The sequence below is a fragment of the Tachyglossus aculeatus genome, chromosome X1 (genome assembly GCF_015852505.1).
Source record: "Tachyglossus aculeatus isolate mTacAcu1 chromosome X1, mTacAcu1.pri, whole genome shotgun sequence".
In the NCBI taxonomy this organism is placed as follows: domain Eukaryota; kingdom Metazoa; phylum Chordata; class Mammalia; order Monotremata; family Tachyglossidae; genus Tachyglossus; species Tachyglossus aculeatus.
The window spans coordinates 74,812,272-74,825,224 of NC_052101.1; the positions used below are offsets into that span (position 1 = coordinate 74,812,272).

General features: G+C 40.6%; 1 protein-coding gene across 1 annotated transcript in view; it reads left to right on the forward strand.

Moving 5' to 3' along the window:
* DNAH12 (dynein axonemal heavy chain 12) overlaps positions 1-12,953 on the forward strand; it is a 139,613-nt gene that overhangs the window by 54,363 nt on the left and 72,297 nt on the right. The window contains exons 28-37 of the mRNA XM_038772261.1: positions 406-651; positions 954-1,073; positions 1,715-1,824; positions 3,360-3,543; positions 3,725-3,865; positions 4,981-5,064; positions 5,165-5,353; positions 8,772-8,891; positions 11,776-11,964; positions 12,612-12,760. Of these exons, the coding sequence (XP_038628189.1) occupies positions 406-651; positions 954-1,073; positions 1,715-1,824; positions 3,360-3,543; positions 3,725-3,865; positions 4,981-5,064; positions 5,165-5,353; positions 8,772-8,891; positions 11,776-11,964; positions 12,612-12,760 (1,532 nt within the window). The remainder of the gene's footprint in view (positions 1-405; positions 652-953; positions 1,074-1,714; positions 1,825-3,359; positions 3,544-3,724; positions 3,866-4,980; positions 5,065-5,164; positions 5,354-8,771; positions 8,892-11,775; positions 11,965-12,611; positions 12,761-12,953) is intronic.

Here is a 12,953-nt window from a genome sequence, read left to right on the forward strand (position 1 = left end):
TGCTCCCTTTATTCACCACTCCCTCAGCCCCCCAGCACTTATGTACATAGCCATAGTTTATACTAATGTCTGTCTTCCCTTCTAGATTGTTATCAGATTGAGGGCCAGGAGTGTGTCTACAAATTCTTTATAATCTTGGTGCTCAACAAGTATGATTGACTGATTGATGCAATTGATTAATTGATGCAGTTACTGACTCTGGTCAGTCTTTGTGGCACCTGGCCTTTGACCATTCCCTTCCTCCCATCCCCACAGTTCCTGACTCCAGTCCATTTCTTCTATCCCTATCATGGCTGACCTCTTTTTTCTCCTTGTCAAAGTAGATTTTCCATCGAAGGCCCCAATATGAAGATTTCATCTTTTTCTCATACAGTAACAAAATGTATTTCCTTTACCTTCTTTCAGGTTCTCTTTCGAACTGTCGCAATGATGGTTCCGAACTATGCCCTCATAGCAGAAATTTCTCTCTACTCATATGGGTTTCTGAATGCAAAGCCCTTGTCTGTGAAGATAGTAATGACCTACAGGCTGTGTTCAGAACAGCTTTCGTCTCAATTCCACTATGACTACGGAATGCGTGCAGTTAAGGCAGTATTAGTGGCTGCTGGAAACTTGAAACTGAAGTTTCCGAATGAAGATGAAGACATACTTGTGAGTATATAATGTGAAAGGGTTTCATTTAGTAAGATCACTTTATAGAAGTTACTGCTGGGTTGTTTTAAGGAGGCCGACCATAAATTTTGAAAGGAAATTGAGAGAATCTCTAGAGTTTTTTTTTGTTAAACAACACTTAAAATGGTCATTTCTGTTTCTCTCGCTATCACTGTGGTATAGCAGTACAGGGTATAATGTTCACTAATACGAATTGGCATCTACTGTCTAGGTATTACAGACTCTTATTTTTGGAAGTACTGCACGTCACAATTTGTAAAATAAATATTTCCCCCTTTTAGCTTCTGAGATCAATTAAGGATGTGAATGAACCAAAGTTTTTGTCATATGACATACCCTTGTTTAATGGAATAACCAGTGACTTATTTCCTGGCATTAAACTTCCAGAATCTGATTATAATGTAAGTATGTTTGTTGGAATAATTTTTCAATACAGTTTAATTAGTTTAGTTCAGTTATTTTGGTAACTTCTTATCTTAGGTTTCTTTGCATTAGTACAATACTCTGGAAAACAATATTATAGCCAAAGAAAATGACTTTTGTTTCTTGACTCAGATAAAGGAATACATGGCAGTGCACACAGCATAAAATTAGCAAAGGGGAAAAATGTATAATGGCATTATGAATGTTCTTTAGCCTCTCCCATTGCAGTATAAGCTCTTCTAGGGCAAGGACTGTGTCTTTTATGTTTATTGAATATTCGCCAGTTCTTAGTACAATGCTTCTGCATAATATAGGGGACTAAGTGCTATCAGTTTTATAAAACATACCAATACTGTTGTTCTCTAACAGTCATAGATAAACATAAACAGTATATTTTGCTCTGAACAGAGTGTACTTGATACTCCTATTTTTTCATATATTGTAGTTTGAGAAAGTATGTATTTGGCTTGTAAAGTAAAAAACATTACCCAGTAGTGTAATTAAAATAAATTATTTTCATTCTAGAAGCATATTGCATGTTTATCTGAAACTGAGTGATTTATGTTCCTTTTTATCTTTTTCGTAAAATGAAAATGCCTTTATGATTTTTTGATTTCAGGATTTTTTGGAATGTGTTTATGCTTGCTGCAAAAAACATAACATCCAGCCCGTTAAAGTGTTTGTTGACAAAATGATTCAGACATATGAAATGATGATTGTTAGACATGGGTAAGATTGCAGATTCTTGAAAATTGCTATCATCTTCCCAAGGATAATTTATATTAAAAATTATTTGCAACAATTGAGGGAAGAATGTGGGCTAACACTGTTTTTATAAAAAACAGGGAAAAATAAGAAACTGTCCAGAATGTTTAGCATAATATCTTAATTATCCAAAAAATTATATGAAGAAGAACATTGCTAGTTTATCCAAGCATAATGGAAGGGAGAGTGTAAAAATTTGACTTTTCTTCTCTCTTGAACTTCTTTGTCCTTGGCTCTTGATATATGGGCTTCTCAAATCAGTAATGACTGGAAAGCAGGCATGAATTTCAATTGTGATCATGGCCTTCTGATTTTTGGAACACACAGACTTTTATTTTTCACATTTTTTTTTAATCTCCACCTTCATATATAGAGGATCACTTCTCTTTTTTTTTCTGAGGTTTTACCCCTTTTTCTGCCTCTGGTTCTTTTTTAAGAAAATTTGGTTAAAGTTGATTTTAAAAAATTCTCTCTTTTTGCCAAATTATCTTTAGCTCTGCCACTTTTATTTTCTTCCTCCATCCTGGGGTAGCCCTGCCCCTTGTTTTTCCTTTTCATTCTTCTCCCCCGCTTGGAGGCTGATCCAATAGGAAGAGTCCCTAGGTGGGAAGCCAGAGGAAGAGGAGTGCTGTAATAATAATAATTAATTGTTATTATGGTATCTGTTAAGCACTTACTATGTGCCAGGCACTGTACTAAGCGAAGCGCTGGGGTGGATACAAGCAAATCAGGTTGGACACAGTCCCTGTCCCATGTGGGGCTCTCAGTCTCTATCCCCATTTTACAGATGAGGTAAGTGAAGTGACTTGCCCAAGGTCACATAGCAGATTATGGGTGGAGCTGGGATTAGAACCCGTGACCTCCTCACTCCCAGGCCACTACGCTATGCTGCTGTAGTGCTACTGCAAGATGCAGAGTCTCTTACTCTTTCTTTCCTCCACCCCCTTCCACACCCCTAAATTTCTAGTCCCAGCAATGCAGTTGTTCCTATTTCTGGCATCACCACCCAAGTCCATACCAATATCTTCTCTATCGTCCCCACGTTGGGTACGTGGTACTGGGTGGGCCTTGAGGAATATTGAGAGGGGGAGGAAGCTAAAGTAAAACTGGAACTTTTTTGTTTAATTTGTTAAAAATTTGAACTTGATTTCATCTTGAATTCAATAGACCAAAACCTGAAATGACCCCCAAATGACTATTTTAACACCCCAGATCCATACCTTAGTTATAAACACAGTGATCAAGTGCATTCATCCTTTGAACTGGCACATTACTCTTTTTTCTCCTATAAATATTATCGGAGTAAACATTTTAAAATATTTTTAAAATAAATGTGTAAATTATTAATTGAAATGTAGTACGTGTACATGCCTGCACATTACTTGTTCAAGAAAAGATACACTTCTGTGTTAAATTTCAAACACCAGCATTTCATATTAGATCATTTAATTTACCATTATCTTTCAGAACACTTCTGAATAACTTTTTTCCCTCAACAGCTTTATGCTTGTAGGAGAGCCTTTTTCTGGAAAGACCAAAGTTCTGCATATGCTGGCAGAGACTTTAAATCTCATGAATATCCGTGGATATGGTGAGGAACAAAAAGTCATTTTCAGAACTGTAAACCCCAAATCCATCACTATGGGCCAACTTTTTGGACAGTTTGATCCAGTGTCTCATGAGGTAATAAAGCTTTATCAATTTGAAAATATATAGCAAAATTTCATCAATAAATGAGAAACTTTGAATTTGCAGAAATCTTACCTTTACCATACCCAGTGTACCAAGACTATTAAAGTCCCCCTATTTCATCATATAAATTCATTTTTTTTTGTTTTAAATTGCCCTGTTTTCTTTCTTTCAGTGGACTGATGGTATTGTAGCTAATACCTTTCGAGACTTTGCTTCATCAGAATTACCTGAACGTAAGTGGGTTGTATTTGATGGCCCTATCGACACTCTGTGGATAGAAAGCATGAACACAGTATTAGATGACAACAAAAAGGTAATAAAAGCAAAGCCAGTGCCGGATTGCTTAAGTAATTTTACATACTAAATTCAAAATTGGAGAGGATCATATAATCACATTTAAAGGGAATGATGGAGTTAATTGTTGAAGCTTATATAGTATGGTGTTATGGTACTTGTTAAGCACTTACTATGTGCTAAGCACTGTTCTAAGCACTAGGGTAGATAGAGGTTAATCAGGTTGAACACAGTCCCTGTCCTACCTGGGGCTCACTGTCTAAGTAGGAGGAAGTAGGATTTAAACCCCATTTTATAGATGAGGTAGCTGAGGCTCAGAGAAGTGAAGTGACTCACCCTAAGTCTCACAGAAGATGCTTAGAAACAGTCTTTGGCACGTAGTAAGTGCTCAACAAAGGCCATCATTATTATATGGCAGAGCCAGGATTAGAACCCAGGTCCCCTGACTCCCATGCCCATGCTCCTTCCACTAGGCCACGCTGCTTCCCTTATGGATAACTTGCCTTTTTTATTAGAATAAAAGATGTAGGGTCCATGGTTGCCATGGGACCTAGCAGGAGGCGAGATCTCAGTTTGGATTGTTTCTACCCCCTTTCTCAAGGATAGTCTGTTAATGTCGCTCTGGCAACCCTGAAGTGACTGCCACTTGAGAATAGTGGAAAACAGTTTCAGCAAGGAGGTAAATGCAATAAAGGGTGAATGCAGCTGCCCACTTCTCTCCCTGGCAATGATGCTAGAGGGAGGACCAAGAAAGGAGAGGATCTGGTGAAAAGAAGGTTGCTCACAGGCACCCTGCACTCTGGAGTTGAAGAAAATATTGCCATGGCTAAGTTTCAGGCAATTATATTGTTAGAAATTCAGAAGGGGTAGAATCTGACTCTCATTTCAACTCCACAAATTGTGGGAAGCATTTAATTTTTCTAGCAGAACTTTTTTTGTCAGGAATTAATCAATCAATCCTAAATATTGAGCACTTATTGTGTGCAGAGCACTATACTAAGCACTAGGGAGAGTACAATATAACAGAGTTGGTAGACATGTTCCCTGCCCACAAGGAGCTTACAGTCTAGAGGGAAGTATGAAAGATTGTGTTGTTACATTCTTAATCAGTCTTCTTGGAATTGTCTTCCATAGCTGTGCTTGATGAGTGGGGAAATCATTCAAATGTCTTCTCACATGAGTCTCATCTTTGAAACGATGGACCTTTCTCAGGCCTCAGTGAGTTTGCCTATTTAATGCTAATGTATCTAATTGTTACCAATTCCCTCTGTTGCATCAAAAGGTCTTGAAAACTGAATATAACTTTTTTTCTCCTCAGCCTGCTACCGTCAGCCGCTGTGGTATGATTTATTTAGAGCCTCTACAACTAGGCTGGACTCCACTTATAACTTCTTGGTTGGATTCACTAAAGGCACCTCTGTGCCAAAACGACCATAAAAATCTTCTGCAAAATCTTTTTGACTGGTTAATACCACCAGCTTTAAGATTTCGTCAAAAAAATTGCAAGGTATATATGATTTGACCCATTAGTAGTAGTAATGGCATTGGCTGCTTATTGAATACAGTGTACTATATTAAGCTCTTGGTGAGAACAACAGAAATACAAGACACATTTTCTATTAGCCAGGAGGTTACACTGTAATCAGGAAGACAGTCACAGAAATATTGAGAAGCAGAGGACTCGGACTAAGGAGGATCTTGAGGAGCAGGGTGGCCTAAGGAAAGAGCACAAGCCTGGGAGTTAGAGGACCTGGGTTCTAATCCCAGTTCTGCCAGTTGCCTGCTGTGTGACCTTGGACAAGTCACTTAACTTCTGTGCCTCAGTTTCCTCATCTGTAAAATAGGGATTCAATGCCTGTTCTCCCTTCTACTTAGACTGTGAATCCAATGTGGGACAAGGACTGTGTCCAACCTGATTAATTTGTATATGCCCCAGTGCTTAGAACAGTATTTGACACAGAGTAAGCGCTTAACAAATACAATAATAATAATAACAATAAAATAAAATTTAATGTTAAATTGACCATACATTCATACTCAAATGTCAAGGATGGGCAAGGTTTTGCCTTGGGTCACAGGGAGAATGGTGGTATTGTCCATGGAGAGTGGGAACCTGGGAATTGATGTATTTATATTAATGTCTGTCTCCCCCTCTACACTGTAAGCTCATTGTGGGCAGGGAATGTGTCCATTATATTGTCATAGTGTAGTCTCCCAAGCGCTTACTGCATACAGAACACTGTACTAAGCTCTCAAGAAATACAATTGATTGATTGGAAGAAGGGGAGAGCTTAGGAAGGAAGCTAAGAAGTTCAGTTTGGAAAATGTTTGAGTTGAGGTGCTGGTGGGTTAGCCAAGTGGAGCGAATTAAAAGTTTCACTCATTCATTCATTCAATCGTATTTATTGAGCGCTTACTGTGTGCAGAGCACTGTACTAAGCGCTTGGGAAGTACAAGTTGGCAACGTATAGAGACGGTTCCTACCCAACAGCAGGCTCACAGTCCAGAAAGGGAAGACAGACAACAAAACAAAACATATTAATAAAATAAATAGAATAGTAAATATGTACAAGTAAAATAAATGGAGTAATAAATATGTACAAACATACAGGTGCTGTGGGGAGGGGAAGGAGGTGAGGTGGGAGGAGGGGGAGAGGAAGGAGGGGGCTCAGTCTGGGAAGGCCTCCTGGAGGAGGTGAGCTCTCAGTAGGGCTTTGAAGGGAGGAAGAGAGCTAGCTTGGCGGATGTGCGGAGGGAGGGCATTCCAGGCCAGGGGGAGGACGTGGGCTGGGGGTCAACGGTGGGACAGGCGAGAACGAGGGACAGTGAGGAGGTTAGCGGCAGAGGAGCGGAGGGTGTGGGCTGGGCTGTAGAAGGATAGAAGGGAGGTGAGGTAGGAAGGGGCGAGGTGATGGAGAGCCTTGAAGCCGAGAGTGAGGAGTTTTTGCCTGATGTGTAGGTTGATTGGTAGCCACTGGAGATTTTTGAGGAGGGGAGTAACATGCCCAGAGTGTTTTTGCACAAAGACGATCCGGGCAGCAGCGTGAAGTATAGATTGAAGTGGGGAGAGACAGGAGGATAGGAGATTAGAGAGGAGGCTGATGCAGTAATCCAGTCGGGATAGGATGAGAGATTGAACCAGCAGGGTAGCATTTTGGATGGAGAGGGAAGGGTGGATCTTGGCAATGTTTCCGAGGTGAGACTGGCAGATTTTGGTGACGGATTGGATGTGAGGGGTGAACGAGAGAGCAGAGTTGAGGATGACACCAAGGTTGTGAGCTTGTGAGATGGGAAGGATGGTAGTGCCGTCAACAGTGATGGGAAAGTCAGAGAGAGGGCAGGGTTTGGGAGGGAAGATAAGGAGTTCAGTCTTGGATATATTGAGTTTTAGATGGTGGGCAGACATACAGATGGAGATATCTTGAAGGCAGGAAGGAGATATGAGCCTGAAGGGAGGGAGGGAGAGAGAGCAGGGGCAGAGATGTAGATTTGGGTGTCATCAGCGTAGAGATGATAGTTGAAGCCATGGGAGCGAATGAGTTCACCAAGGGAGTGAGGGTAGATAGAGAACAGAAGGGGACCAAGAACTGACCCTTGAGGTACCCCTACAGTAAGGGGATGGGAGGGGGAGGAGGAGCCCGCAAAAGAGACTGAGAGTGAATGGCCAGAGAAATAAGAGGAGAACCAAGAGAGGACAGAGTCTGTGAAGCCAAGGTTGGGTAGCGTGTTGAGAAGGGGGTGGTCCACAGTGCTGAAGGGAGCTGAGAGGTCGAGGAGGATTAGGATAGAGTAGGAGCCATTGGATTTGGCAAGCAGGAGGTCATTGGTGACCTTTGAGAGGACAGTTTCCGTGGAATACAGGGAACGGAAGCCAGATTGGAGGGGGTCGAGGATAGAATTGGTGTTGAGGAATTCGAGGCAGCGTGTGTAGACGACTCGTTCAAGGAGTTTGGAAAGGAATGGTAGGAGGGAGATAGGGCGATAACTAGAAGGTGAGGTGGGGTCGAGAGGGTTTTTTTTAGGATGGGAGAGACATGGGCCTGTTTGAAGGCAAAGAGGAAGGAACCAGTGGAGAGTGAGTGGTTGAAGATGGAAGTTAAGGAGGGGAGGAGGGACGGAGCGAGAGATTTCATAAGATGAGAGGGAATGGGGTCAGAAGCACAGGTGGCCGGAGTAGCACTTGAGAGGAGGGAGAAGTTCTCATCTGAGGATACTGCTGGGAAGGATGGGAGATAGGGTTGAGAGCCGGGGCGGGGGTTGGAGAAGGGGGAGGGGTGACTTTGGGGAGCTCAGACCTGATGGAGTTAATTTTATTAATGAAGTAGGAGGCCAGATCGTTCCGGGTGAGGGAAGGAGGAGGGGGAGGAACAGGGGGCCTGAGAAGGGAGTTAAATATCCGGAAGAGCTGATGGGGATAATGGGCATGGGTGTCAATAAGGGAGGAGAAATAGTTTTGTCTGGCAGAGGAGAGGGCAGAGTTAAGGCAGGAAAGAATAAACTTGAAGTGAACGCGGTTGGCATGGTGTTTAGACTTTCGCCAGCAGCGTTTGGCAGCTCGAGCATTAGAGTGAAGGAGGCGGACAGTGGCAGTGATCCAGGGCTGTGGGTTAGTGGTACGAGAGCGGCAAAGGGAAAGGGGAGCAAGGGAGTCGAGCTGAGTAGAGAGGGTAGAGTTGAGAGCAGTAATCTGATCATCAAGATTGGGTAGAGAGGAAAGGGAGGCGAGGTGGGGTGTGAGGTGCTCAGAAAGATGGATGGGGTCGAGAGAGCGGAGGTCTCTGTGTGGTAGTAATACAGATTTACAGGGCCTTTCCACGATTTGTTAATTTTCTAGTGAAACTTTTACTGCATTCAATGTAAAACATAAAGGGAGTCAATGGAGATGCCTTGGTTACTTTTATTTCTTACATTCTTTTGTGTTACAGGAGTTGGTTACCACAAGCAATAGCAATGCCGTCGTATCTCTCACTCGCCTCTTTGAAACGCTGATTTGTAATTTGGTAGAAAAGAACCCTGCCAGCAGACACATCCGCGTTTGGATTATGGTTGGTTTTCTTACTTTGTGGTGGTTGTTTTTTTAATATTTTTTTCCAGAGTTGCAATAGTTTGAAATGTGTCTTAATAATCAGGCTTTAATTTTCAGTCACATCATAGTCTTAGCTACATAGATATTAGAATATGAGAAATGACATTCCTGAATCAGGGAAATATGTCTCTGACATAGGCAACAGGAAGCTTTGAGGATAGTCAAGTTGTCCTCCTTGATATCCATTGTTAATGGGTTTTCCCTAATTAGGATCACCAACTTTTCATTTTGAGCTTGTGGATGAATTTGAGGTGGGGAAGAGAGCAGGGTTATGGAAAAAAAATGAGATACAGAATTGCACATGGGGCTGAGACAACATTTATCTGATCTCAAGTTTTGGCATCCCTGTTACTAATTTTTCCCTCTTCACTCTTCCTTCTCATAACCCATTATGGATCTTTTTGTCATGATTTTATCTAAGCCCTTAAATTGATTGATATTTTCAGTTTTCAGTTTCCTTTGATAAAAAAAGAATTATTTATGCTTAACAACTACTCTGTGATGAGGTGTTTTATTTGTTCTGACCTTTCCATCTTCAAACTTCAGTTGGTGCCCTCTCATTTTAGGGTTGAGGGATTTGACAAGCAATAATGGCATATCCACTGGGACAGGAACTGTTTTTATCTCAGCACTTAGTACGGTGGTTGGCACATAGTATGCAGCGAACAAATGCCATCATCGTCATTCTATCCACCCTTTTCCTTATTTTGTAAATCTCAATAATGTGCCCCCTCAGCCTTCATCATTGCAGTCAGAAAATACTAATCTACTCTGTGCCTGCGGAAGCTGTGATATCCCTTAGATTATCTCGATGGTCCTCCTCTGAACCTGTTTCAATCGTGTGTTTTCTAAGATGCAGCACATGAACTTCACACAGTATTCTAGCCACTATATCAGAGGACAGGTAAAACATGCCCTTTTTTTAGTGTTTTCTAGCCCCTTTTTTGGCCTTGTCAACTGCTGCCATGTAATGAGTTTATTCTTGGCGGCAACAGTCAACAGTGTGTCTAAGATCTCTTTCCTAAGTTGTGACTGATAACTGAGCCCCTCACCATGCATTATTTTACATTTGCTCATATCGAAGCTCATCTGCCACTTTTCTGCACTTCCTCAGCTTTATTAAGTCTTCTTGTTAGTTTATCCCCATTCTCATGGAGTTTCATCATGTGAGATAGCTTGGCATCACCTGCAAAATTGGAGAGAACTCCCACTTCCAGATCATTTATGGATGCATTAAATAAAGCTGGTCTTGCACCAATCCCCAAGGGGCTGCCTCAGTATCTGCAGTTCATTCTGAATCTCTGCCTTTTGTTTCCTGTCTTTTAAACCATTTTCCACCCATGACAAGATATTCCCTCTAATTCCAGTTATCCAGACCTGTAATTCCCAGGGTTCCCTTGGAAGCCCTTAGTAGAGAAGGACGTTTCACTGGCCATCTGTAATGAGAAAATGACAAACTTTTGTCAGCAGTTCCCCGGTTTCCCCACTAGTCTACCCTCCATGGTTTTCACTCCATCAGCTCTCTTCCTCTTATTTATCTACACTCTTCTCCCACTACAGCCCGGCTCACGTTCTTTATTCTTCTCACGCTAACCTACTCACTGTGCTTCATTTGCCTCCCCTCTACTGCTGACCCCTTACTCATGTCCCTTCCCCTGATTGGAACTCCCTGGAAAAAGTTATAGGAGGGTTAGGGGTCTTCCCAGAGAAATGTTCTAGGATTGGGAAGACTTGGACTTCCAGAAAAATGGTGCCTTTGGCATCATTGTGTCATGCTACGTGTTCGGCATAACGTGTATGATGTTACATGTGTCTGGGTGGCTACCCTATTTTAAAATGACCAAACTTTCCAGGTAAGGTTTTCCCAAATACACTTAAGTCCTATTAACAAAATGGAAATATGGACAATTAATACTTGTTTTATTAAATTCACTTAAATCAACTGTGGAAAAATTAAGATAGATTCAAAAATATACTTGTCTGTTTTGATAATGAAAGTGCCAAGAAAGCCCCACAAAATTTTTAGAGTTTTTTTTTGGGGGGGGTTAACTGTAATTATTTTAAAAAATTAGCATTCAGAAATGGTGTTGAATTTGGGAAAATCCAGTCCCTACTTTTGAATCAATCAAATCACTGTATGTTTTTATTATGAAAAGATTAGCTAGTTTATTTCTTTTAATTACATAAAAAGGAGCTTGCTTGCTCAGTCCTGCTTCTGCTGGCTCACATAGGTTAATTTCTTTAAGGTATACTATCCTCACAGGTTCCTATTTATAATAAATACTATATTGACATATTTGAGAATATGGCCTTAACACATTCTTTAAATTCTTTAATCATATTCTAATAGTCTCTCATCTTCTCACTGTACTTGACCTTTTAGTGTCTTGTCCTTTCCTCTCTACTTCATCCTCTGTATCCCTCACCTGTCCACCTGCACATCCCAGCATTGTTTAGAGTATCCTTGTTCATTATCCTGTTGTGTAGTTCTTTCAAACTGTTGTAGTTTCATGTCAGTTGATTTCCTCTTCTCAGCTGACAGTAGCTGTAATGATAGGTGACAATTTTATTTTGAACGTGGAAATGAACTTGGGCTTCCAAAGGTAAGGAAAGCAAGCCAAAGTTCACAGCAAGAGAGTCACAGAGGTGTACCAAGAGACAGAAAATAGGGCCAGAGAGACATTCTCTTTGGAATATTTGACGATATTACAATTTTGCCTGACCATTTATTTTCTTTACTTTAAGAAGTATAAATGCAACTCTTCAATAGGATGGTAATAAAACCTTAGAAAATGACAGTGGTGAATTTTTTTTAACGGTTACTTTAAACCCTATCATCACAGGCTGGCTTTATCTTTTCCTTGATTTGGTCCATTGGTGGAAGCTGTGATACAAATGGTCGAGTCCTTTTTGATTCCTTTTTGAGAGAAATTATCATGGGAAAGAATAAAAACCACCCGGTGCCAGCTGCTGTGGGTAGATGGGAATGCAAATTTGAAGAGAAAGGCTTGGTCTACGACTATATGTATGAGGTAGGAATGTAGCTGCTATTTCTCATCATTGGATTCTAGGCGTTGTGATGCCTAGGCTCTGTTCCTAGATCCATTGTTGTTTTACTAAATGAGCTTAGGTTATTTTTGTTTCAGTGACCATCTGTAAAATGGGGACATTGCTTATGAAATAAGTATCACAAAGGCTAGTTTCTCTGTCGAAACATGCAGAAATATTTAGATACTGTGATCAAATAATTGCTTATAATAGATGCATATATTCTGAGTTGCTGAAATTTGTTTTTGTTAGAAAACCATTTAGCGATCTTCAAAATGTAAGAAATTTGAAGCAAGATTGGGAGTGGCTGGGTTTTCCCACTGGACTTTTTGTAGTTAAATTTACACAAGCAGGAGGCTGATGGGGAAGAAATTGAAGGTTGAGTGGAGGGTAAAATTAGGAATAGTTGGTGACAAAAATATCAAATTACAGTAAAGTTTCATCGGGCATTGAACTCAGGGTCATCAAAAGTTATTCTGCATATCCTAAAGTAAGAAGGAAAATGGAAAGCATGAAAGATCATTAAGATAAAATCTCCAAACACAAGAACAAAAAGAGGAGTGATTAAGAAAACTTTTAAAATCTGTGACATTCATGGCTATAACAATGTTTGGAATCTCTGTTTTCCCAGTTGAAAAATCGAGGCCGCTGGGTCCATTGGAATGAATTCATTGAAGGTACCGACTTTAGTCGTAAGGTCAAGATTCAGGACATCATAGTACCTACAATGGATACAATTCGATATACCTATCTGATGGACTTATGTATTACCTATGAGAAGTAAGGAATTTTGTTAGAAGCATGGATTCTAAATTGCTGCATTATAATTAATATATATATATATGTGTGTGTGTGTGTGTGTTTATATATGTATATTTCCAAATTGTTATATCTGTAAGATCCTCTAGACCGTAAGCTCATCATGAGCAGGGAACATGTCTGTTATATTGTACTCTCCCAAGAGCTTAATACA